This window comes from Acipenser ruthenus, chromosome 10 (genome assembly GCF_902713425.1).
Source record: "Acipenser ruthenus chromosome 10, fAciRut3.2 maternal haplotype, whole genome shotgun sequence".
NCBI classification, from domain to species: domain Eukaryota; kingdom Metazoa; phylum Chordata; class Actinopteri; order Acipenseriformes; family Acipenseridae; genus Acipenser; species Acipenser ruthenus.
In genome coordinates, this window is record NC_081198.1 from 10,801,353 (window position 1) to 10,827,530 (window position 26,178).

A 26,178-nucleotide genomic window follows, 5' to 3' on the forward strand; every position below is an offset into this window, starting at 1 on the left:
GTTATAGCTATCTGAACAACAACGTAGGGTACACAACACATATTAGAATAAGAACTTGTATTAACCTCCATCACAAAATGTATCTTTATACATACAGTATTAAATCTTACGAAAATAAACTAGTAAAAGTATTTGACAACATTTTCTATAAATGGTTGTTATCAGTGTCAAAACATTTTGACAGGTTTCTTTTAGTATTTTCTATATATTAAATTAGAAATTAGAGGCACTTTGATCTTCATTTCCCCATGTACAAGACACAAATTGGATATCAATCTAGACGTACCAGTGGGACTCCAATTAATTATAATCGTTATTAATAACTGTAGTAAAAAATAACCTGAATTAAGTTAGAACTAATTTAAAATATGAAGGATGCAGTAGATATCAGGTCATAAGATATAACATATATACATGTAGGGATGTTTATGCAAATCATCTCAGAACTCAAGATTGATGGTGACAGATTCTTAAAAATGAATTGCTACTTCTGATCATACTCAAATGCCGATTATGTACTGTGCAGTGGTATGAATTTCAGAATAAAAGCTTGCTGCTGTAAATCTGAATCTGCTACAGCCCAGTTCTGACGTCAGGTCCCTTTGAGTTACCATGTGTAATGCACGGCACGATTACTAAATCTCTCTATAGAGCGAAGACAAGCGAATCTTTAATGTCATCTGCAGGAAATGCAGAATAGCCGCTGGTTTGATTTGTGCGTGCATGTTGTACTCAATCAGCCCTTAATTCGGAGGTTTCCTCTTGTTTGGAAAAACACTGTACTTGGTTAGTGGTTGGTTGGTGAGCCGCAGAGAAACTGTCTGCACACTCCATCCACTGCAACGCTTGAGAATGGAGCACCAGCTGTAATTGTTGGATTTGCAGATGCGAAATCAACTCGGATAAAGTAATACCCATCCTGATTATTTCACGTGTTAAAAAAAGGACAGAGAAAGACCCAACATGTCGGGCAAGGACAGACAAAGGGGGAAGGTGACCAAAGACAGCGTTACCTTACTGCCTTGTTTCTATTTCGTGGAGGTAGGTGTGCTTGCATTTTGCATCTGTGAAGCTAAACAAGCGGATCTACTGCTTTTAGTACGCTTGTTTTTCTAAACGGCTAATATGTACTTTAAATACGTAGCCAGCAGTAATATAAAGGATGTGATATAGTATGTGTTAAAGATGCAGCAATCGAAGCATTTTTAGAGAGATTAAAGGGGTTAATCTCCTTTCAATAACTAGGAAATCTGTGAGAATCGTGTATCAACGAGTAGTGTTGCATTCAGTAGTGTTGCATTCAGATGTGCCCTTTTTTACTCATAGCTTTAACTATCTTCGCAAGCTGTCTTTTTATTACCTGTATGTATGACCAATCTTTGCGCTGGTTGTGAGACGCATTATTTTGTTGATAGTGATGCTGGCTGCAGCAAGTTTAACAAGGTAAGAATATACACGGTATTTCATTATAAGTTTTGAAATGATGGGATTTTGCACTTTTCTAATGACTGAAACATGGTATCTCTAGCACATACTGTATCCACTGCCTGTATAATGTTACTGCATGCTGCTTAAACTCTAAAATGCAAATAGATCTCTTGGTAACAGGTTGCCCAGCAACAATGAAGTATTAAATTCTTATTGCAACTATGGTGCCCACTATAAGGATTTGAAGTTGCTTCTTAAACATGGCATATTTTATATGTTTTTGTAATCTAACATCTCCAACAATGATGTACTGTACAGACAGATGCTCACTGTCCTTAATTAGGTCTTATCCAGTCTCACTAATTAATGTTGATGAGGCTATTATATAATGTGTTATTTCCACCATTATTTTTTATAATTACTTTTAAAACACATGTATTTAAACTTAGAGCAGTATATGAGATGTGTACAATTCTCTGTGTCGTATTTCTATGAATACTTTTTTATTTCAAAAGTTTCCAATTCACTGAACTCCATTAACCTTTATTGTAATAGGAATATAGAATAATATGTTTTTCAAATAATTGTGTTACTAATGGACTAATGGAAGAAGGTAACTGCTTCCACGCATACAGATAGAGACCAGTGGAGGTACATCATGAGGTAACATTTTGACCAACTCAATGCAATCAAAACAATATGATGGGAAGAGTCCTGTCGTTCAGCAGGGTCCTCAGTTTCATGCAGCATTATTTCAATCCTAGCTGTGTAGGATGTACAGTATTTTAGGCTACACTAGCAAAGTTTTTGAGAATGTCTTCATTGCTGCCTATGTTACTGAACTGCAGTGGTTTGTTTTGGTTTTCACACTGATTTACTTGTACACCAACCAACAAGCATGTATTCATTGTCGAAGAGAAGCAACCTTGTAGAAGTCATGTATCATTTGTAAAAAATGTAGATTATGCCTATACTGACCGCTTCTAACCAATCAGATTCGTTTTGCAGACACAGACCACTATCACAATTTATATTATGCATGAAGAAGCTCAGGTTACATTATAGAATTACCTGCAGGTGGCTGTAATTACAGTACCTGAAGACCTGCTGACTCAACTATTTGTGTTTCCAGTGGAATGCTGCCCTGCAGACAACACCAGGTATTGGAATTAGGTGGTTGCAACCTTATTCTTGTACTGTGAACCAAAGACACATGGGAATTGTTAGTAGACTGAAGTTCAAGGTTGAGGTTAACAAGAAAGTAGACTGATGCCATTGTTAATCCTTCTTAGGCAATAACCTGTAGGCCCCCTTTTTAACCAATAGCCCAGGGAATTGGTGTACAGGCATTTTTCAAATCATGTGAATCAAGCGTATAGGACATTTGGGTTAAATGTTGCTTTTCTTGGAGGCCCTGCTAGATCGGATGTCATTTTCTTTCATACACAACATGACATATTTAATTAGAACTATGAGAGGTGTAGCTTTTATACATCCAGTGGGATAAAACTTCAGCCTAGTTTAGACCTCAGCAATTCCTTGCTCTAATTGTAACCACTGAAGCAACCTGCCTACCATTTTCAAACATATGTAATTGAATTACACTGACAGAATCAATAGTCTGTATTTATACAATAGTCTGTTCTTGTGAAACTGCTTTCTGTGTAATATTAATAGATATACCATTTTCATCAACACTACAGAAATCTGTTTTATACTGACAAAGTGCAGTGAACAGTTGGAGTATTAATTCAATGATGCACTCATATATGAAGAATACAGTATACATCTTCAGCAGCTTGTGAAAGGTCTGCAGGGCACTTTATTATTGAGGTGGCACAGCTGACCTATATTTCTGTCCAAATGTAAGTGCTTGGGAATTGTGCAATTAAACATCTCTGGAATGAATGACTTGAAACATAATTTGCAGAGGAGAAAAAATAAAAATAAATAAAAATAAATTATATGAATATCATGTATTGCTCATGCTATTTTCTCTGGTATCACCTACCTTTTCACAATAAAAGCTCAGAAAAAATCCAAATATATATTTTTTCTTTTTTTGGTATAGAGTTTGTGGTTGTGGAAAACTAGCATTCCAGGAAGTGCCAGTCTTCATGAAACACCACCATATTGTTTAGACTAGCTGCATATACTCTATGTGTCACTTATACTACATGGATCAGCCTGTTCAGGTCTGTGGCACTATCGGACGTCCTGTGCTGTACCTAACACAGCATCACATTAATACAATTTTAAAAAAATCATTTAATTAACTAGACAAACAATTGGAGGCATTCCATAATATTAATGGCCTTATTTTGTTTCTCTTTATATGTACAGTAGGTGCAAATGGGAGCACATTTTGCAATGCCACATCCGCCCCCATCCCAACCACACGTTATCCTGTTACTGAGAAAGTAAAACTGTAATATCCAGCGATGACCGTCTCTAAGGAAACCATACACTCCAAGCACTTTAAAATAATTGACTTGCATGACACTGGGAGCTGCAGCATGAGAATTTAGAATTTGCATGATAAAAATGAGTGGAGCAGAAGAATTGAACCAGTTAGCTCTGATAATTTATACATTTGCAACATTGGGATCATTTAGACTTTAACACAGTTGTTCAGCTTTCTATTCAATTTAAATGCATTGGAATTTACCCCACTGAAAAAGACAAATTATAAAAAATTCACAATACTAAAAAAGTAGAGACTAGCCTCCTCTCCCTGTTTATTGTTTTGCATTTTGTACCCTTGTTTTTTTATTTCTTTTTAAAAAATGTTTACAGCTCCCAATCCTGGCCTCCTCGGTCATCAGCCTTTACTTTCTGGAGCTCACTGACGTGTTTAAACCTGTGCGCTCTGGGTTCATCTGCAATGACCTGAGCCTCAGCATGCCGTTCATCGAGCCAGCCCATGAGGTGATCCCATTCCTGATGCTCCTCAGCCTGATATTCGCTGGACCTGCAGCCACGGTCAGTGTACTCCATGTTGATTAAGTTAATCATAATTCCCTGTATCAACTTGCATAGATTGCACCATAATTATACTTCAAATGATGTTCCTGTAACAATAATTTCAATAATTAAGCTTTTTAGGATTTGGTTACAACTTATTTTAATGACTATACATTTGTAATATATGTGTAATGAGTAATCATGTGTTAATGAAATGGCATGACATAGTTAAGTAAGGTCTGGATTGAATCGATGTTGCGTCAATGATGTTCGCAACTTATTCTATTAGTATAAACTACAGCAGAATAGCTTTTGAGTCTAATACGTTTTTTTGTGGTTTTAGCACAACAACAATGAGAAAAAATCATATTTTCCTCAAGGGCAATAGTAAAAATGTGTTTAGTGCACCATGTGAAAACAGCACCATGGGGGGCTAAACCTTAAGGGAACCATTACAGAATCCAGAGGCTATGTTAAGAATCTCTATGTTCAGTTTGTTTTAGCACATCAAAAGCTGGCTTCAGGTCACTTTGGATCTTTATCCTTTGAAAAGGAGTTGCCTCTTTTTTTGGTACCAACTTAATGTAGAAATCTGTGATCCAACTGCTTTAAAATAGCATTCTGGATTTGAATTCTACCAAATGTCACGTTATTTTGTGGCAATCTACTCTGCAAACATATTGCAGCAACGTTATCTGTGGTACTGGATTTGACCCATTTTGAGACTTGGTTGTACTGTATCCAACTTTTAACCAAGTTGTTGTTGTGTGAAAATTTACTTAAGTTACATTGTCAATGGTAACAGACAGACAGCTTACCATACATGGTAAAGTGACACTGATAATTGTATTGACTGACTTGTAACTTGGGCTTGCCTGTACCGTTATCACTGTATACTGTATAAGTGCCTCACTCAATCAGGTCACATTTTTCAAAACCACACAAGCCTCCATTTTCAGTCTGTCATGTTGTGTCTCTGCTGTAGATTTAGTTTTCTTTGTAGTGTCAGCTGTAATTTATTGTCCTTTTCAGGGCAGCATCTCAGCTGGCAGAGACTGCTTATCCTCCTCAAAGTGACACTATTATGTATACGAGTGACAAACATACATACATTCCTGTACAGTACTTTTCCATTAAAGCCTTCTAGAGATATTCATTTTATAGATTTATAATTGTTTTGTTGCTTGTCATGATTGCGTTGCCACCAACTAACTTATTACATTTAGTCTTGGTTTTGCTTAAATAATTAAATCCGGACCTCCTTGCCTGATTTTTGTAGGATGATGGATGATAAAAGTAATGTACGGTACTCTTTTTTGACTCAGTAATTATCAATTCAATTATCTGAAAACCCTATTTCATACCTTGCTTGTTTGCTTTACCAATGTTACAGCGCTTTCCTTTATCACAGGGTGTTTTTCTCAGTTTCTTTTTTCATGCCTGTTAAACACACTTATTAGCTTCTTCATCAATTTCAATTAGATTTGATTGCCATAAATACTGTCAGCCAGTTTAGACCAAAGTCAGTCTCAGTGTTCCTTCCGCTATCAGTAAGCCTTCAGTCTTTGATAAGAGAAATCCCTTCATATTATAATTTGTTTATCAGCAAGCACACTTTACATTAATAAAACATGTTGAGAAACATGAACATCAACACATTTTACCTACGTTTCCTCCAGTGTATCTCCTTCCATTAGGAATCCTCTGTTTCTGGTACTGCACTGCAAGCTTGGGCCTTTGAAAATCACTGTGACTAATACTGTCTGTCCTTAATCTGTATAAATGTTGGGCCGGCAGATGCAGAAGTTTAACAGATTGAGGACATTTTACTGTATGGTTGTTTAATTGTACTGTACAGAGAGAATTGTTTAAAATGGTTGAAGGTCAACAGCATACAGTTTTTAGATAATTACTTGCCAGCATTTGATGCCTTTGATTGCAGACTAGTCTAACAACATTGTTTGGCACTAACATTGGATTCTAGGCAAGAGAAGCTTTGTAATCACTGAGTGCTACAGAGGCTGAAGAGTGAAATGAAACTGAACAGAGAGCTGTATGTGCATTGATTAGATAGTATCATGAAGAGTTCCAGTTACCATGTTAGGCAGATGGTGTGCTGATCGTCGACATGAGAAGGTTGTGAGTTGCCGTTCCTGTCTGAATTTTGGGGTGAATTGCCTGATCTTTTTCACACTTCTTAGTGCTGGAGAGTCTGGCAAGCCTCCCATGGGGGGAAGAGAGAGTTAGCTTACTTCACACTAGTGAACTAGCAGCAAGTACAGAGCCTTAGGCTTTGAGGAGCCTTCAAGCTAGTGCAATCCCAGCATCCCTCAGTCAGCTTCTTTGATACTGGTACTGTTGCAGCCCTTCTTTGAAGACCATTTGTTTTTCCATCAGATTATGGTTGGAGAGGGTATTCTTTACTGTTGCCTTTCCAAGAGAAGAAAAGGGGTTGGATCCGAGCTGAATATCAACGCAGGAGGCTGTAACTTCAACTCATTCCTCAGAAGGGCTGTCAGATTTGTTGGTAGGTCTAAAGCAACAAATCTGACATTCTGGAATTGTTTTATTCAGGCAGATATCTTGGTGGCATAATCAATTAATGCACAAGCTTTGATTGGAATCTAGTTTAATTCAATGCTATTAAAACATTTTCTGATCTCAATAATATTCCACATCCCAAGACCACCACAAATTGAGAGATTGGACACAAGATGTCCAGGATTGAAAAGCAGGGGTGATTGTTCTGGTCAGAAGTGAGGTGCATTGAGATTTGTAGAAGGGAGGCTGCATTTGCACCCATCCAATCTGAGTCTGAGTGTACCAACTTTTGTTAGTACTTCACCTAAAACAAAACATGGACCTCTGTCAACTGTTAATCTAGGACTTATTTGTCCAGACAACTCAAACCAAGTCAAGTTTGTAAAGCAAGTTGGATAGCTTTTAATACACACTATGAATCCAAACAGAATTGTAGAGTACAGGATAGTTATCCAGTAGTGTTTACAGTGTTTTAAATGTAATTCAGAGATTGGAATTGTGAGATTTATTACGACTACCTGTAAAATACCAATGAGAACTGGCTGTGCTGGCATGTAAGTCATTTCAATGTGATATGCTTTGTTTTCACTCCTTTTCTTTTTCCCTGCTAGGGGTTCATGTGTTTGGACTCTGTGCCACCGCTCTTATCACTGATATTATCCAGTTGTCAACCGGCTACCACACTCCATACTTCCTGACTGTGTGCAAACCTAATTACACCTCACTGAATACCTCTTGCGATGAAAACGCGTTCATCGTGGAGGATATTTGTTCAGAAGCCGACTCTGTTTTTATGAATGCTGGAAGGTAAGGCATTTTGTACCTATATAGAAGTGGTGTCATGGTTTCATCTTTTAGCTATTTTCTTAACATAGAAATGCTGTCAGCAATAGAATGAAAAAGCATTGTATAACCCATTCTATCAGGGGCTATTCAAGGTTTACAAAGTAATCACTGTTGTCTGTTGATATTTCAATCAACTTTTAACCCTGTAATGCCCAAGCGTTTTTGAAATGAGAAAAGCTTCTTCATTTATTTAACTAGGTTAAACATGTTTCCTCTGTCGAGCAAATTCTAGCTTGTGAGGATGGATTTAAAAATCATAATATAGAGGGGTGGCTAAACATTTATCATGTGATACAGAAATGGGCATTACAGGGTTAATAATCACAATGAGAGAAATAAACTACTCGCAACAAAAATATAGTTGTTGTAATGGCACCTTCCTGACCGTCAGGAGGATATATTGTCATTGTGTGTTCAATGCAAGGAATTTGCATCAGAACACCACATTAGTCAACTGTATCCAGCTATGGCCAAATGTTTTGCATCACCTAGAATTTTAGGATTCAGACATAATTAAGTATATGAACATAATTTAACATCATGTAATAAAATAAACTACAAAATGATTTCATAGCCTGGAACTTCAATATAATATCATGTTTATTTGTGGGGATATTTCTGATATTACATCCTCTCAAGATACTCCCAGGATTTGAAAGGGCATGTGCTCTCTCTTTACAATTTAGACAGTGCAATTTTGCTATAAACCATGTAATCACCCTTGGTTGTCCAATCACTTATTTTTCATCCATCTTTCTCTCTAATTAAGTACATAATAAATAAACTGAAATGGGATCACACGCTCAAAGAGCAGCCTAGAATGAAATGCATCATTAAACTAAAAGCGACCAATTAAAAATACCGAAATGGCAATAGCGCCCAGGCGTATGCAATTTTTTGTTTTGTCTGTTGTGTAGTAATGTTTTCTAGCATATGTTAACTCAGTTGCTCTTTGATGATGTGTGCATATACAGAGATAGCTAGTAGCGTCTGCAGTCTTTTTTCTCCCAGTGATTTCCCCTTCACACAATAGGATTGCTTATTGATTCAGCAATTTTCCTGCCATTGCCCCAGGGGATACATAAGAATTATAAGTACCAGTTTTAAACTCTTAAAATCAAGATTACGATTATATGTGGGTATTGGCTGCTGACGGGACTTTTGCAGTTCTGCTGATGCTGGTGTGTGCTGCTTAGTACCACTAAATAAAGCATTTTGTTTGTTATTGAATGCACCTCTAGATGATACAACAGCAATACATGAGTTGATTTGACACAGAGCCCAAATTATTTTTGTGTGATGTCCAGATATGAAGTTCTTGTTTTTCTATGATTTAACAAAATACTTAAATGCATACAAACTTCCCAATTGTCACTCAGTATGCAAGTTTCTGGAACAAGATGTTTGTATTCAATTGCAGGTCTTTTTCTATTTTCAATGAGGATGTCCTGTATTTTCACAAAAGCAGTGGAAATGATTGGATGGTCTGTGGCTTCTCCTGTAAAATGTATATGTTTTGATAAAAAAAAATCACTATTGTGAGTTACATTTGAAATGTTGACATGAGCGATGTTTTCCAGGCCAACTTCTGGTTTATATTCCATACAATAGCAATAACTGTATTAAATGCCATGTACATATAACTGTATTAAATGCCATATACATATAAATGTATTAAATACCATGTACATATAACTGTATTAAATCCCATGTACATATAAATGCATTAAATACCATGTACATATAACTGTATTAAATCCCATGTACATATAAATGCATTAAATACCATGTACATATAAGCTTTTCTTTGAAACCATCAGTCAGTAGAATAAAAAATCTTCATGGTGTATAAATAATTTCAGGGAGAACTTTAACATCGATCAAAACCCACGTACTGTGAAGTTGCTCCAGTGTCAGTATTTGCGTCAAACAGAAGATAACAAAAAAATGGACAACTAAATATCCTTAAAATCTGAAAACAAAATAACAGTGAACACCCATTTCCTAATACTTTAGATCACAATGCTGTTTTATGTGAAATGCTTTAGAAATAAATTAGATACATTTGATTTATTGCAATTATATCCTATTTTACTGAGTCAGTCTTATCTATATTGATTTTTTATTTTTGCAAAATGTTAAAATGCAGAGTGTACATGGAAAGACTGTATAAATCAGTTGAATTGCCTTTGGCCTCTAGATGTAGATCGGTGTACACTCCAATGAGCTCTAAACACATTTAAACCAATAAAGTAATTCAATTCCTTCCTTTTTAGAAAGTCATTCCCATCCCAACATGCCACTCTCGCAGCATTTGCAGCTGTGTACATCTCTGTAAGTAATCCGTCACTGTTTATAAGGTTTCCTAGTTAAAGGAATTCCTTCAACTATGAATTTACAAAATATTGTATTTTTTGTACCTCATTATTATCCCATAACATGTATTCTTAATCAAGGTGTATTACTGCATCACTGCTCATGGATATTGGTTTTATTTCATAAAGTCATCAGCATATTTGACCTTCTAGATTGTGTGCATCTTGCTCAAGGTAAAATATGCTTGTGACTTTATTAAACATGCAACATGTATGAATGCAGAAACAGTAATAAAGGATGAGTAAGAGCACATATCATGGGATTATAAACAGGTAACAAATGTATCAAAGAGTATCAAAGTATTATTTTAAGGCTGATCGGGTTTGCAAGTGATCCGACAATATTAATGCAGTTGTTTTCTTTCATTTTCTTCTGTTGAGCAGCGCTTTCTCTCGGAAGAGTATGATAGCCATGTTCCACTGTGATAATCGCTCACTTGAAACTCTGAATTCAGCAAATGCAGTTCAGAACAATTTCTTTGGTATTCGAAATTCAAATGGAGAAAATTGCTTTGAATAATATGCAATTTTAGAAATAAGAAAAAGTGTAGCATGACAAATTAATACACTGCAATACTATTATGATACTATTGTTACTACATTACTTACCAGGCATGCCCTTTTTATTAAATAAGCAAAATATGAACAGTACATAAATGTGTTTGTATGAGTCAGATTGTTGTGATGTTCTGTAACTGTCCTTTTTTGTTCTTGATAACAGTTATTCTTCTCTTTTTTTAGATGTATTTTAATGCCACCTTGACTGACTCCTCTAAGCTTCTGAAACCTTTGTTGGTTTTTTCCTTCATCATCTGTGCAATTATCTGTGGTCTGACCCGAATCATCCAGTATAAGAACCATCCCATTGACGTCTACTGCGGCTTTGTCCTTGGTGGAGGAATAGCGGTATATTTAGTAAGTATCATCAACAATAAGATTACTTTTCTCAGTATGGAGTATGGTATTTCTGTATTGTATTGTGTGAGATTTTCTTCTCTGTAGGACTATTATTTTTACTATTAAATGCATATGGATTATTAATGAAATGTATGCTATATAAAATAGGGATTTAATATAACTGTCATAATCATACAATGAAAAATAATATTTAGTAATGCTACCTAAAGTTTAGCATGATTACCAGCATCTATTCTCATGCAAGTCAATACTTAGCCATCTTGTGTTACCTAGCCATGTTGTTGATACTGAATTGCTGTGATCCTTTAACACTTGACTTGACAAACCAGGCTACCAGCTACTAAGAACCATATTCTAACAGAGAGCATATAATCTTGGGTTCAAAGGTGCTACTTTAGAGATGTGGCATACATTGCCTTTGAAGTGCCAAACTGCACTACCAGTAGCATACAGTACAGACTGTTAATGTATGACATATCTTTTTAACTAGCAGCATCTCCTGTGCTTACATTATGCTTGTGTGTAATATCTTTGAGCTGGTCAGAGATTTTAGATGAAGAAACAAGATCACCTTGTCTACAGTATGAGATTTGCATTTGCCCTTATCAGCGCCTAAGACTGATAATGTAGGTATACAAGAGAGTCTAGAGATAACTGAAAAGCAGAAGTAAACTGTTTTACCCAAGACTTCACATGCTTCTTCCCAGCTTTCTACTGTCATGAATGCCTGATTCAGACACGTCCACAGACAGCTATTAGTGAAATCCCTACAGGTGCCTAGTGCTGATTGTTCTGCTTTGCTGCCAGGCAGCAGTGTAACCTTACAGTTTTCACAGCACATTTGGTGATACAGCACATTTTATGTTAATAACAACAATTAAAAAGCTCCCCCATGACTATACTGTAAATGGTGCTCTCTCTGCTTCACTGCACATCTGTTATTAAGGTTTGTTTGCATTCTCAAATTAATTGCCTGATAACAAATGTGTAAATCAAGTTTTCTAATTTGACTCTAATTATACTGTAAATTTAAAAGGTCTGGCCAAATATTTACATCTGAGAGGAAAAATGAATGCAGATATGAATTACCCCTCGTATTCCAAGAAAATACAAGGGGTAATGGCAGCAGTGTGGAGTAGTGGTTAGGGCTCTGGACTCTTGACCGGAGGGTCGTGGGTTCAATCCCAGTTAGGGGACACTGCTGTTGTACCCATGAGCAAGGTACTTTACCTAGATTGCTCCAGTAAAAACCCAACTGTATAAATGGATAATTGTATGTAAAATAATGTGATATCTTGTAACAATTGTAAGTCGCCCTGGATAAGGGCGTCTGCTAAGAAATAAATAATAATAATAATAATAATAAAATGCGGTTATTGTGTGCAAGCTTTTAAAAGGAATAACAGCAACGACATTAAAATAATCTTGTCTCATGTGTGACATAAAAACTCGTCCCGGGCCAATTTCTGTGGGCAGCACTGACTGCAACCATTGTTGAGTGACAAAATGTTATGGACAAGTTTTTAAATTAACTAACTTTGCTTCATAAAGTCGAATGAAACCTGCTGAATAATGTTACATTAACATATTGAATTATTACAAAATCTAACATGCAATATTGTACTACTATTATGGACTTTTGCGATGTCATTTTGTAGTTTCTTTGATTACATGACCTAGATTATGTTATGTCTCAATCCATAAATTCTAGGTGATGCTTTTTGCCATAGCTGTAGACTGGAGGATAAAGAATAACGAAATTGTGCTCTACTCAGGAAAACATGTCATGATTTTTCTGCTCTTTCAACTCAGACTGCTCCTGTGTTTATTCCTGTGCTAAATCAATGGAAGAAGCAATTGGGCTTAGTTTCCAAATGGGTCCCTGTCACACGGCTGGCTGAGTGGTGCCGTCAGATCCAGGAAATGAACAGACAGACAGATGAAATGAAATGATGAAGGCGTTTGCTTGCGCCGGTTTATTATAAAATAAAAGGTTTAAACAGAAAACACAGGACACGGCACTTTAAGCCAAAATAAAGAGACAAACAAAACGGACTAACACTTAACAAACGGTGCACGGACAGACACACAAACACGGTGAGTAAATAAACAAACAAGTATCGTGCTGGTCCTACCAGCACGCGATAGCAATTGTTATCTTTTTACTTTTTAACTAGTTCTCCTCCTCTCTCTCCCGTTCACTACTCACCGAACACCCAACCCCGAGTGAGTAAAACGTGCATCTATATATACTGTTGTGCTGGGATTCAATTACTAATTAATTATTCACTTGAATCCCAGCACGTGAATTAATTATGTGCAACCTCGTGCTCACATATTAAATACTTTAAATGCACGTGAAGTGATGTGCAATCCTCGTGCTTAAATACAATTACACATTTTTAAACACACGTGAAACACAGACCCGTTTATATCCCATGTACCAATGCCTATACACCAACATTAACACAGCACACGTAACTTATAACATATAACACACAAACGCACACAGGGGCGGGGCACATTGCCACAGTCCCATTTTAATTATGTCGTTTAAAATTTAAACTTCGGTTAAATAGCTGTCTAATTCAATGTGAATCACTGTGGCGATGAAAGTCTAAATCTGCTTAAATGCTTTGTGGTGGTGTACGATCACAAGGATGGAAGGAAGACTGTTTTCATACTGTAAGATATCCTACTGGGAACTGAAACAACAGCTTGTGGAATTAACAAGAAAATATGAGAAGCTATGGATCATATTTCTTTTCCTTCTGAGGTAGTGATGTTTGGTTTGTTTTGTTCTAGGGACTATATGCCGTTGGCAATTTCCAGCCTAGTGAAGATAGTACAAGTCAGCATGCCCAGAACAGAGAGCCCCTGAGGTCTCTGACAGATCTTAGCCAGGATACGAGCAGACACCTGCCAGGCAAGAATGACAGCAGCAGTGACGGGATTTCCTCCCACCATTCTGAAAGTATCCTGAACCGCAATCACAGGGAGTCCAGCTCGCTGACCAACCTGAAGAGAGCCAGTGCTGATGTGGAGATCATTAGTCCGCGGAGCTCAATGGTCAAAGAGAACATGGTGACCTTCAGCAACACACTCCCCAGGGCAAACACGTCTGCACTGGAAGATCCAACAAGAAGAAATGCCACCATCCATGCCTCCATGGATTCAGCACGCTCCAAACAGCTTCTCTCGCAGTGGAAGAACAAAAACGAGAGCCGAAAGTTATCCCTACAAGTGATAGAGACCGAAGCCGGCCACTCACCACAGAGAACAATGGAAATGAGGTCAAGCTCGGAGCCTTTCAGGGTGGGCGTCAGTGGAGAACACCAAGGTCCTATTGGCCAATACTTAAAGATCGGGCCTGGCAGCACTCCTTTGACTAACAACAACAGTTTTATTACAGGAGGAGCAAGGGTGTCCATCCAATCACGACCTGGCTCTTCACAGCTGGTTCACATTCCAGAAGAAACCCAGGAGCATGTCAGCACGTCTCCCAAGAGCAGCTCCACTAGGTCAAAATGGCTCAAGGTTGCAGAAAAGACTGGAGCCTGCAGAACTAACAACCAGCCAAGAATAATGCAGGTTATAGCTATGTCTAAGCAACAGGGGATGCTGCAAAGCAGCCCTAAGAGTTCGGATGGCAGTACTGTCAGCTGCACAGGATCCATAAGATACAAAGCATTGACGGATCAGGAACCTACCAACATTGTCAGGGTAGAGGCACACCCGGAGAATAACAGGCCACTCGTTCAAGCTCCCTCAAACGATGGGACTGGCTCGTGGAAGTGGAAGGCACAGGAGAAAGGCAGCATCCGTCAGACATATGAGCTAAACGATTTGAACAGGGACTCTGAAAGCTGTGAGTCCGTTAAGGATGGCTATGGTTCCACTGAAAGGAAGAGAGGCAATCCGGAGAGCGGTAGTGAGCACCACCACCATCACGGGATAACTACCATAAGAGTGACCCCGGTGGAGGGGAGTGATGCTGCTTCTGAGACTCTGTCCATAGCCTCCAGCCGTGACTCTACGCTCAGGAGGAAAGCTAACATCATTCTTATCCCGGAAAGAGGCAACAGTCCAGAAAACACCAGAAATATCTTTTACAAAGGGACTTCACCTACCCGGGCTTTCAAGGAATGAGGTCTTGTGTGGCCTTGTTCACTGTACTAACATTAAAAGATATGGATGAAGCTAATGCTCTTTCCCATGGTTAATCAATAGTGTTTTGTGTATTGCCAATCCATTGCGCATTAAGCCTAACTGGGTGAATATTGCTGCTTTTAAAAAGAAGCTGTATTGTGCATGAGTTTTTACATATACAAGAAAGCACAAAGTCCTGTGTATTGTGACCATTTTTGCTGTATATATTTCATGAAAGGAAGTTCGTTTTTCATATTTTTGAATATGATATTCATATGGGCACTCTGAAGAAACAAAATAATAATAGTGTCGAAACATGCCAACTTTTTGAAAAGTTAAAGCCACAGCTGAATTTATATGCTCATGAAGAAGTATTTCACATTGTTTTAGTATATTAGCTTTTATAAAGAGAGTTCTAAACTATTTGGTACCTTACATATTCACCAGTGGGTGGTCTTTTAAAAAAGTTTCATATCATGGAAATCACTCTTGAGATTTAGAGAGTTTCATGGTGTTGTTTGCAATGTACATATTTATACAGCAGGTGCTATTACACCAAGGAAAACTAATGAGTATAAAAGTGCTTTCAGATGTATTAATTGATGCCTGTTTAGCTCTCAAAAACAGGAGAGGAACAATGTTTTGCAGCCATCTATAAATGGCATGTAGTGAAACAGGAATAGTCCTAAAATGTTAATTTGTTGATTTTCATGCATGTATAAATGTTTAAAGGTGATCATAGTATACTGGATTTGCCTCTAACTCGAACACAGTTGTTAACTGGATGTTTGATGATGTTTGCATCATCATCACTTATCAAAGGACAATTTGACTTTAAAGAACAGATTCTAAAGCAAAATTGCCTCACAACTACAAAGTAGATCAGAAGATCAATGCACTTACTGCACAATAATGTTTTATGATTGTGGCTAGGAAGGAAGATACCAAACATTAGTTGCCCCATCAATTGGCTTATCTTAATTTTATGATGTATATAAAGTGAACAAGAAAACTTTTTTTTTCTATGCATGTAGAGCTTAAAAGAATGAACTAGCAGCAGTGTGGAGTAGTGGTTAGGGCTCTGGACTCTTGACCGGAGGGTCGTGGGTTCAATCCCTGGTAGGGGACACTGCTGCTGTACCCTTGAGCAAGGTACTTTATCTAGATTGCTCCAGTAAAAACCCAACTGTATAAATGGGTAATTGCATGTAAAACAAAAAAAAAAATAATGTGATATCTTGTAACAATTGTAAGTCGCCCTGGATAAGGGCGTCTGCTAAGAAATAAATAATAATAATAATAACTATTATATGAAGATTTACTATTTTCTATGGAAACAGGAATTATATGAAAGCACTGCCTTAAATGAGTTTGCTTATTTAGGTATATAAAGGTTGAAGTTCATTCCATGTACACTGCAATTGACAGTGTTGTACACATAACAATGACAGAAGTTAAAATGTTTAAGAATTATTATTGCATTTCTTTTGTGAGGTGATTTTAAACAAAATGTTACAAGTTAAAATTATGGGTCAACAATTTATTATTCTACCTGGGTATGGCAAATGATCAATGGAAATATGGAAACAGCAATTGTGTTCTTCCTGTTACCTGCTGTAAACTTTTTTAAAAACATTTTTAAGAACTCTCACTGCCAAATAATGTAATTAATATAAGAGCTTTTGTAGGGTGAATTAACATTTCAGATCTAGAATAATAAAAACAACTTTCTGTTTGGTATGTATTGTTTGGTTGCTTTTGGTTGTTTATTGCAACATTCATCCCTATAATGAAACAGGTGGTAAAGACTTCAGAATAAAGGTTATGCCATGTACAACAATATTCAGTATTGTGTGGTTTAGCTGCTTGTTGTTTTAAAAATGTGACAGCAAGCTTTTAATAAGCTAGTTTTCAATTAACTTGGATGGTAAAGGAATGTATTCTACTAAACTGAAATGTGCTGTGTTCAGTAGATTATTTTTGATTATAGAGAATTTACATTTCATTATCTTAGATGTAGTAGTACCAAGAGTAACACATTCTATCATTATTTTTTCAATATGTGTGCCAAAGGCTATTTTAATGGTTACTAACTTTTTGTTAATGTATAGGATGCCTGTTTTCTGATATATTATATGATTGGTTTAAACAGTCCAAATAATATTAATTGACAAATTAATGCACATTTATACCACTGTAAATACTTCTTTATAATTAGCCAGATAAGAATAAATGTATCTGAATATTGTTTAAAAATGTGATCTCGCTGCAATTGGACACATGCAATCAAACGGGGTTTATGCATGTAAAGTGGGAAATTCCTTCAGCTTGTGTGTTAGGATGGTAGGAAAATGTTATGCAATGTTTTGACAGTGAACATCTGTATAATGTTAACTTGATTAGTATGTGTATCAATCAATGTAAGTGAGCACTGTACTGTACTAAACACAATCCTGTTAAAATATCCAAAAGGGGAATGAGACAACTAGATCTGTGTGACAATACAAGTTTGAGTCGAAAAAGATCTGTCAGGATTTAGTCAAAATTGTGCTTTGTCTGAATATTGAAATAAATGTTTGATATTAAAATGAAAACATGTTCCTTCTTTTCGGGCTGTTTTGGAAAAATATGTGTACATAACTGGATAGCTTTTCAGCCTTCTGTGCAACATATTGATAATTCAACTGTAAAATGTGTGAAGAGTAATGTAGACAGTTGCATTGTTTTACACTCAAAGCTGATAATCAATTTCACATTTACTTCCATGGTATTTTACTGGTATCTTCTGTAACCTCCATGAACTTCATAATCCCCTTGAGGTGTTTTATAATGCAGCAGAGATAAAAGGCATTTGTTCTTTCATACAGGAGATGAAAAAGGCCTGCCATTTGTATTGTTTTTCTTTCATATACAGAACAGAGAAAGGCAGTCCCAGTGTAAACTCAAGTTGGTTTGAAACTGTGTAGCAATAAACCCTAATTGTAAAAGGGTAGCAGTGACATAACGACTGCCCTAATGTCACACTGAAACACATTGCCACACTGAAGTGTACTATTATAACTATTGTAATAGAGTGGTAATGTACAATATCATTAGGGCACAACGGCTGTAAAATACTGGTATAATTAGGCAGCTTGGACAATAAATGTCCCACCCCCAAGCACAACAAACCACTAGGGATAATGCAACACCGTTGTTCAGGTCGCTGTACTTACAATATACTTTGCTGCTAAAAGTATATATTGCTTTTCATCAGCTGCCTGGCTCTTTCATTACACTGTTGTGCACTGTCTCAGTTTTTAGATGACCGTGTGAACAGAAGCTATGCTATGTTTATAACCACATTTCTGCCTATTTGTTATACTGCTTCTTGGTTGCTAAACCAAGTGTAAAGTAAGTTACTGCCATGAGAAACTGCCCTTTTGAATAGTGACAGTATCTGGAAATTTGTTTAATTAAAAAAGACAAAAAAAAAGGTTTTGTTTGCATTGCCAAGTGTAATTATCATCATGAAGACTAAAGTAGGTTACAGGATTGACCTATATTGCATGAGAGTACGTCTAGCTGAATAAGTTGTCTGCAGACCAAAAGACATTACACAAGCCACTGTTGATTAATCATGTCTGAGCAGCAGGGAAGTCTCATTTAGGATTGCAGGTTCTTAGAATTATAATCACTCTGTACATACTGTAGCTTCATGCTTGAATGGTGCTGCAGAGTGTATGCCCAGGTAATGCTATTAGTGCCAATGACATTTACAGTATATTAAGCCAGAACCTGCATAATCACGCTTAGCATGAAGAAGACTGTCATAACTGTTTTAACTGATTTTTGTAATTAATTATAATAAATTGTTTCCACAATAGAAGTCATAAAACATCAAATTAAACAACATTAAAGTGAAGCAGTCTCCCTCATTGGGCCCTATATTACAAAGCTTCAACTTTAAATCATGTTTTTCAAAGAAAAGTTTCATGAATATCAAACTGTGTTTTATTCAGGAAAAAAAAGACAAAACAATATTCTTTAAATGAAAGACATTATTAAATAACATAGTCATGTTCTGACACACTGGTACCATTTTCAACCAGTTAACGTTTTTGGAGCTGGCACACTATTTTTGAAATGTATTCCAACATACACACACCTGTCTTAAGAATGTACAAATATTATTGTCAGGCTTTTGTTTTGTAGCTGGAACTGTATGGACTAGTTCGTTAATCTCAATAGATAGTAAGTATATGCCTTGTCTTCTGTTTCAGCAACAGTACTAAAATATTGAAATGAAGGAGCTCCATCGAAGACATTATATAGAGACCTTAGGATATATTATCTTGAGCCTTGTTTGCTGCAAGTCAGTGAAGGTGTTTGTGTCTGGTTTAGTTGAAATTATTGATTTTGAGTAAATTGAATAAAGAATTAGTTGCTCCACTGAAGAAGAATCAGACGCTGGTGTTAAAAGTTATTAATACATCAATTAATTTTCCCATTGCCAGAAAGGAAAGAAGTTAGGCAGGTAGCTTTTTGCTTTAATAAAGCATTTGGAAACTGTAAGGCTCTGTAATGCATTCATGTATAGATCTGGGGGATTAGCTGATGTGCTTGGGGCCCGATGATTGCCTGAGTGACCATGAGAATGATTTAATACACATTTATTCACAGTCAGTACAACCTAGGGAGCCTCATGACCCGATCAGTGATTCTAAAAAAAAAGTTTGCCCCAGTCCCTCAGTTTGGCTTTATAAGGGCATTGTCCCAAACTACCAACCATTCTTCAGGCAATGCATCTATTTGCACACAATAGTTTATCACAGGTGTGACTTAGCAAGTTATATTAGCATGGCCTCTACATTTGCATTGGGGACTTAAGGGTATATTTATTTAATTTATTTGAATTTATTTAATTTATTATTAAAAATAATTTGTTTATCAGTGGCCTGTACAGCCCATTTATAACACCATCCTCCAGATGGGAATTGTAAAGCAATCAACATGTATTTTATACTTTACTTATAATTGACTGATATTTTATTAATATCAAGTTTAATGTGCAATATCTTCCTTTTTAAAGGAACCCAATGAACAGAACATTAGAACTGTCTGCAGAGAAAGCCTGTAAACTAGTTGCCAAGCTGATTACCTCCCCAGTGATACAGAATGATGGGTCTGCTTGTTCCAATTAGCAGACACTGCCAAAACATGCTAGCACAACGAAGAAGGGAATATACATTGGAAATAAAAATGGTATCAGTAGTTTCCAGTGCTTGTTTTACACTGGAAGGTGAAGGCTGTGACCTTGATCAACAACCGTGTCCCTCAGAGACCCTAGCTTTACATTTGTTATCCTGTTAACTGTTGCCTTTCACATACCCATGTGTTGGCATTAAAACACTTCCTCCATTTTGGTAACTTGAGGGTTAATGCAACTGAACAGATTGAAATGCCACAGATGACCTTATCAATGTTTAATGGGTTGAATGTATTTTTCTTGTGCCCTACATTGCTTGTGATGTAACAGAGATTCAGTTACATTAGGATGCTATTAATCTGAGTCGCCTGTTATTTTACGAATAGCAGTATAACAACCATCTATGCTCTGGGGTTGTAACTTAAGTGTAGCACATTTATAAAAGCCAACAGTAATTGAAATACAGTGCGCACAGGGTCTGAAAAGACTTCCTGTTGTGTTGAAATTGGAGTGCTGTTTTAAGCATTTATACTGTAAGTTTTTAATTGATCATACTGTCAGTGAGGCTTCCTTGTTGGGACTTAACCACATCCTTCTTCCGCCCAGGTACTGTAGGATTAAACTGTTTTCTGTTTAATTTTATTATTTTATGCTTTTAAAGGATGAGGGTTGTGCCTATACATGACAGCTAGCATTACTTATTTAGTATGGGAGTTGTTTCACCTTTAATGGAACTCCCATAGGGTATATTTTCAGAAATGAACTTATCTGTTGCCACATTCTTGTTTCAATGTGTATCTAATCCTACGTTGGTCCACTTCTTCAATTTTGTTGATTGTTCCTTCTTTGCCTCTGTCTTTAAACAACATCAGTCTTCAGTATGTGGTTTAGTGCTATGAGATGTGATAAAAATACAGATGATATTGTTTAGATGCCAATTGCTGATGTAATGAACCCTCTCCAGTTGCTGACAGTATTGAATAAAGATGCCTGTATCTGCTCTGTAAATTAATCTTTGTTTATTACTATCAGACAGCTTGTTGGTCTCTGAATCTGGAGACTTGGGTTTGAGCCTCTCAGCAGTTCCTTATTGAAAGCCATTTGCTGCCAGAATGCATCACAGAGTTCATGGTGATGACTAATTAAATAGTGTATTTCAGTGCGGCACTGATACTGTAGTTTAAAAAAAATATATATATCAGATTCCTCTAGTTAATATACGCGTCACATTGTTAAACACATTCTTCAAAAATAAAAATAAAAAGTTGTTTTAAAATGTGCTACTCACAGACTGACACACATGTGAGCTTTTCCACAGTAAGAAGAGTCCCTATAAGAAATCCCCTCCAGGACTTTGTCAAAAGGAATCCTCGGATCTGATGGGATTGTTGTCATCCAGCCCAGTGTCTGAAGCCCAGTGTCTGCTCAGATGTCAATCAGTCAGGGCCTTCCAGTGAGAAAGAGCTGCAGAAACCTTAAAATAAATCTCTCTAACAAGGAAACATCCCATTAGGGGCTCTGGAATGATAATGGAGCTGACAATTGTGTGTAAAATCAAAATGCAAAACCAAACTATTCTATACTACAAGTACACTAGCCTCCAACAAGCATTGGGACAATGAGTACATGCACTAGAACAGCTGGTATTGGGTATCGGTTGCCTTTTCTACCCCACACAGACCCCTTGCTTAGTAAAAATGAATAGATAGTCGTCACCTATTAAAATATATTCAAAACATTCTAATGAGCAAGCCACCCTTCAAGTGCAGTGGCACCCCAAATATTACACCTCGAAAGAATGATATGTGGTTTGTACTGTGTACATATTTATTTTTTGAAATGGTCGCTGCCAAGGCCGGTACATTAAATTATACAGCAGTCATCATTGCATCAATTGCTTTCTTTATCAGTAAATATTTCACTGATTGCTTACACGTACAGCAATAATGTTAAATTTTGTGTTGACTTTACCACCCAGGCTCAAATATGTATTCTGCTTCTGATTCCTCTGACTTAAAGTGAATATATTCAAATTCATTATTAATATTAGCAGATTTAGCAGCAGTCATAGCAACAAAGGTGAACAAAATTACCACAGCCAATCGTGCTAACCTTTAGAGATGCCAACAGTTAGCATGAATCTATTCATTTGGGGTTGTCATGGCAACTGGAACACAGGGCAAACAAGCAGGCAATTAGAGAGTCAAACACGGGTCTCACATAATCACACAGCGAACTGCTGAAGATAAAGGTTTGAACACAATTATGGCACTAGTTTACCCAGCAATTAAATACTCAGTTCTTGCAGTGTAACCCTAACCCCAACAGCAACATTAACTCTAATTCTAAACCCTACCCAAATCTTAATACAGCTAACCCTGATTCCTCTATTGCTGTGAAGTATAGTGTTAATTACAATGAAATAATATTAAGTGGGTGGGAATTAGATGTATGATGACGAAATGCCCTTGATATTAACCAAATTGTGGTAATAACAACATTGATATTTTCAGGAGCATGTGCCTATTGTCTCCCATTATATTCTCTTAAGAATATTACAATAATAAGCAAAGGGCGACATTAACAAGTGATATTAAGCTGACTTTGCTGTGTATGTATTAAAGAACATAACAAATGTGTAACAGGGGAGCTACAGTGTAGTTAATGTACCTGTATTTTGAAGTGTATCCATTTGGTAACATGTTAGTAGGCTAGTTAGTTAAAGTTTGTACTAAACCAAAAGGACCCCATTAAAATCAAATATTACCAGCATATTATATGTACAAAAAAATCATAATTTCAGTCTAGTTTAAAAGAGCAGTTTGCTTTTGTGCCAGTAGAGTGGGAGGAGAGACAGAAAGAGTGGTTATAATTACTGTAATTGCATTGTATCTATTTAAACCTGTTAAATACCATTTAATAAAACAAATAACGCTTCTGTCGATTTCTCTTCTAAACAACTGAAACAGCAAGGAATGGGCGACAATTAATGTGAACAGTATGAAGTCACAATTAGTTGTACTGTACATCGAAAGATTTGGTATTAAACAGCTTCTCACCTTCAATGCTTTTCTCTTTCCTATTAGCCACGACTTAATTAGGTGCTAATATCTGCTGGCCTAGAATTACTGTCAGCCGTACAATGTGGGCGTAGTTATGTGCAAGAGGTCCTTCTACAATGGCCGAGGTGCATACTTGATGGTACAGTATGTTCAGTGGCTCTGATGGGAGGGTATTAACATTATTATTACAGCCCTTAAATACAGAAGCAGAGGATGGACACGAACCATTCAACCTCACAGCTCCGTAGAATCTTATGAAAGAACGTTCATTCCCTAATTGAATAGAAATTCACATAAATGAATCATGGTGCTTCCACAAAATATAAATAATAATTACCCCAAAGAAATGCATGTAATTTATTGAAACATGTTAATGCAGGGGGAAAGACGCTCCAGAGCAGCACAATGACTGAAGATGAACTGCACAGAATGCTAAATATAAAGAGTCATTAATACAAAAATGAAATAAGCAAAACATTATTATTGTAGATTGAAACTCAATGGGCCCTAACCCTTTGCTTGAACATTACTAGTATAAATTAATTTTGTATAGTTAATGAATGGGATTTTTTTGATAGACATGTGAACCTGTTAAATGTCCTTCCATCCTCTAAGCATTGAGAAGATCACTTTGTTTCGAATTATCTGAAGATTAGACTCAAATTTTGCCTTCTCTTTCCTGTCTGGTTTGGTAAAATGAAAAAGAAAATGGAGACACTGTAAAGAGGAAATGTGCTCCCCTTGGGTACAAGTTCTGTGTCCTACTTCTGTGACCCACACTTTAAAAAAAAAATGAATCGAATGTGCTAAATGAAAATGGAGACACTATAGAGGTAATGTGCCCCCCTTGGGTACAAGCTCTGTGTCCTACTTCTGTGACACACACTTTCAAAATCAAACAAATGTTGGCAGGGAATCAACTTAATAACTATTCCCCTGGTCGAGTTGCTGGGAAATGTAAGGACGCTTCCAATTACATTAATGCAAGCCCTTCTGTTAATTAGGTAAACCCATCAGAATGTTTTATTTATTTATTTATGTATTTATTTATTTATTTTCCATCGACTACGGCTTATCAAATTTTCTGTTTAAAAAAGACAGCTACCTTGGTCAAGACGTGATCAGCCAACATGAACTGGAAAAAGCCTGACTGAGTACGGCATAGTCATTTGCTGTATTTGAAGAGGAACAGGTCTTATATGGCTGACTTACCTAACTATTCAAGTCCACTAATGTAAACTAGTATATGAAAAAATATTTAAAAAGGGAAATAATTCAATTCTGAATCTATTTCAAATTTTAGAGATCCTATCTTATTTACAAAAATGTGTCACAAAGTAGTATCATTTATTATTACTAATTATACACCAGCATAACATTTCTTAGCAATCAGCAGATAATCTCACAATAAACTACTGCTGTTGATTTCGCTAGTATATGAAATGCTGTCTAAGTTGATAAAACATTCATTTACTACAGCAGCTGTTAAAACTATCACAAGAAATACAGACGTTCAAATAGTTTAGATCTCTGTACACAGCACATGGCGTAGTTGTTTTATAAATAAACATCACAAACATTTACAGCATAGCCTGCCTCTGAGCGACTGATTCTGTTGAATCAACTGTTGAATATAACTGATGTTCTAATTATTATTATTTATTTCTTAGCAGACGCCCTTATCCAGGGCGACTTACAATTGTTACAAGATATCACATTATTTTTTACATTCAATTACATTATTTTTTACACATTATTTTTACATACAATTACCCATTTATACAGCTGGGTTTTTACTGGAGCAATCTGGGTAAAGTACCTTGCTCAAAGGTACAGCAGCAGTGTCCTCCACGGGGATTGAACCCACGACCCTCCGGTCAAGAGTCCAGAGCCCTAACCACTACTCCACACTGCTGCCCATTACAATTACAATTCATGGTCTTGTACACTCAATGGACCCTATAGTTAAGATTTTAAGATTTTTTATTTGTTACGGGTTCTTACTGTCTATCTTACATTTCAGCATAATAGCTCAGTACCCCCCCCACACACACACAGTCTTAGTGGCCTGCTGCTTGGATGTGATGGTACATGTTTTCTTTCAATCTGTGCAATTTGTTTCCACCAGGTAATCTGATGCTTGAAGTCTAAGGGAGCTCACACCCCTTGCTCACACCCAGTAAGATGCCAATTCAAGTAGGACGGGTTTCTCCTTGTCAACCTTGTGTTTCAAAAGTCTACTTCATAGTCATATAAGTGTCTGTCCTCTTTAATTCATGAAGCGAGACAATCTATTGAACAAGCAGTTCTTCATTGACTTTTTTTTTTTTTTTTAAATCGATGTTGGATCGCGATTTCACTTGACAATTGCAAGGACTCAAAGAGACTAGAGACTCCCCTCAGTTCTCATTTCATTTCACAGTGACAGCCGAGGCCCTCGTTTAACAGTTTCTTCAGGGGTAAAGCTTTCATCATCATTCTAATGACATGCATGAATAAGGTGGGTAAAGTATTACCTTATTAGACAACTAAATTATGTGAAAGGTCAAAAGATTTATAACCAGAGACCAAATAACTTCACCTCGCATTCAGACTATACCAAGAAAGTGCTAATGCAATATGCTACTAGGGTACCAGTATTTATTTATTTACTTGGAAATGTAAACACTAAAAAAATACTGTACACTATGTCCTATTATACTGCAAT

The 26,178-nt window shown here is 36.6% G+C and overlaps 1 protein-coding gene across 1 annotated transcript; it reads left to right on the plus strand.

The window, feature by feature from the left end:
- The first annotated feature begins 576 nt into the window (after positions 1-576).
- On the plus strand, positions 577-17,815 carry LOC117402718 (phospholipid phosphatase-related protein type 4-like). The gene is made up of 7 exons (XM_034004127.3): positions 577-1,041; positions 4,225-4,410; positions 6,790-6,919; positions 7,545-7,740; positions 10,056-10,113; positions 10,896-11,069; positions 13,878-17,815. Exons 1-7 carry the CDS (start codon positions 964-966, stop codon positions 15,219-15,221), a joined length of 2,166 nt encoding a protein of 721 aa, XP_033860018.3. The 5' UTR covers positions 577-963; the 3' UTR covers positions 15,222-17,815.
- The last annotated feature ends 8,363 nt before the right edge of the window (positions 17,816-26,178 follow it).

Bases quoted from the DNA above. Each gene is read 5' to 3' on its own strand.
- LOC117402718 (XM_034004127.3), top strand. From the start codon at position 964: ATGTCGGGCAAGGACAGACAAAGGGGGAAGGTGACCAAAGACAGCGTT. The intron at 7,741-10,055 runs GTAAGGCATTTT...CTTCCTTTTTAG, and splicing joins GTTTTTATGAATGCTGGAAG to AAAGTCATTCCCATCCCAAC. The intron at 11,070-13,877 runs GTAAGTATCATC...GTTTTGTTCTAG, and splicing joins GAGGAATAGCGGTATATTTA to GGACTATATGCCGTTGGCAA.